The 338-nt window shown below is 53.8% G+C and overlaps 1 protein-coding gene across 1 annotated transcript in view; it reads right to left on the bottom strand.

Moving 5' to 3' along the window:
- Nucleotides 1–338, bottom strand: part of EMH_0016340 (uncharacterized protein) — a gene marked incomplete at both ends in the record, with an annotated part of 2166 nt that overhangs the window by 800 nt on the left and 1028 nt on the right. Inside the window, 1 exon segment of the mRNA XM_013500621.1 lies at nt 3–338. Within this exon segment, the coding sequence (XP_013356075.1) occupies nt 3–338 (336 nt within the window).

Genomic DNA, 338 nt, shown 5'->3' with positions numbered 1-338 from the left:
CATCAGCCAAAGAAGCACCCTTTGTTAATCCATCTAATAGCCCATGTACTTCTTGCTGCTCTTGCTGCTGCTGCTGCTGCTGCTGCTGCTGCTGCTGCTGCTGCTGCTGCTGCTGGGGTTGGGGTTGGTGTTGTTGCTGTGGTTGCTGCTGTTGCTGCTGCTGCTGCTGCTTTGGTTGCTGCTGCTGCTGCTGTTGCTGTTGTCTTTGTTGCTTCAGTTGTTGTTCTTGCTGCTGCTGCTGCTGCTGCTGCTGCTGTTTTGTTTCCTGCATGAGTGCTGCTGCAGCAGCAGCAGCAGCAGCAGGAGGAGCAGCAGCAGGAGTATTATAATCATCATCC

The sequence above is a fragment of the Eimeria mitis genome, genomic scaffold (assembly GCF_000499745.2).
Source record: "Eimeria mitis Houghton genomic scaffold, Emh_scaff563, whole genome shotgun sequence".
NCBI classification, from domain to species: domain Eukaryota; phylum Apicomplexa; class Conoidasida; order Eucoccidiorida; family Eimeriidae; genus Eimeria; species Eimeria mitis.
This window is presented reverse-complemented; position numbering and strand designations above follow the sequence as displayed.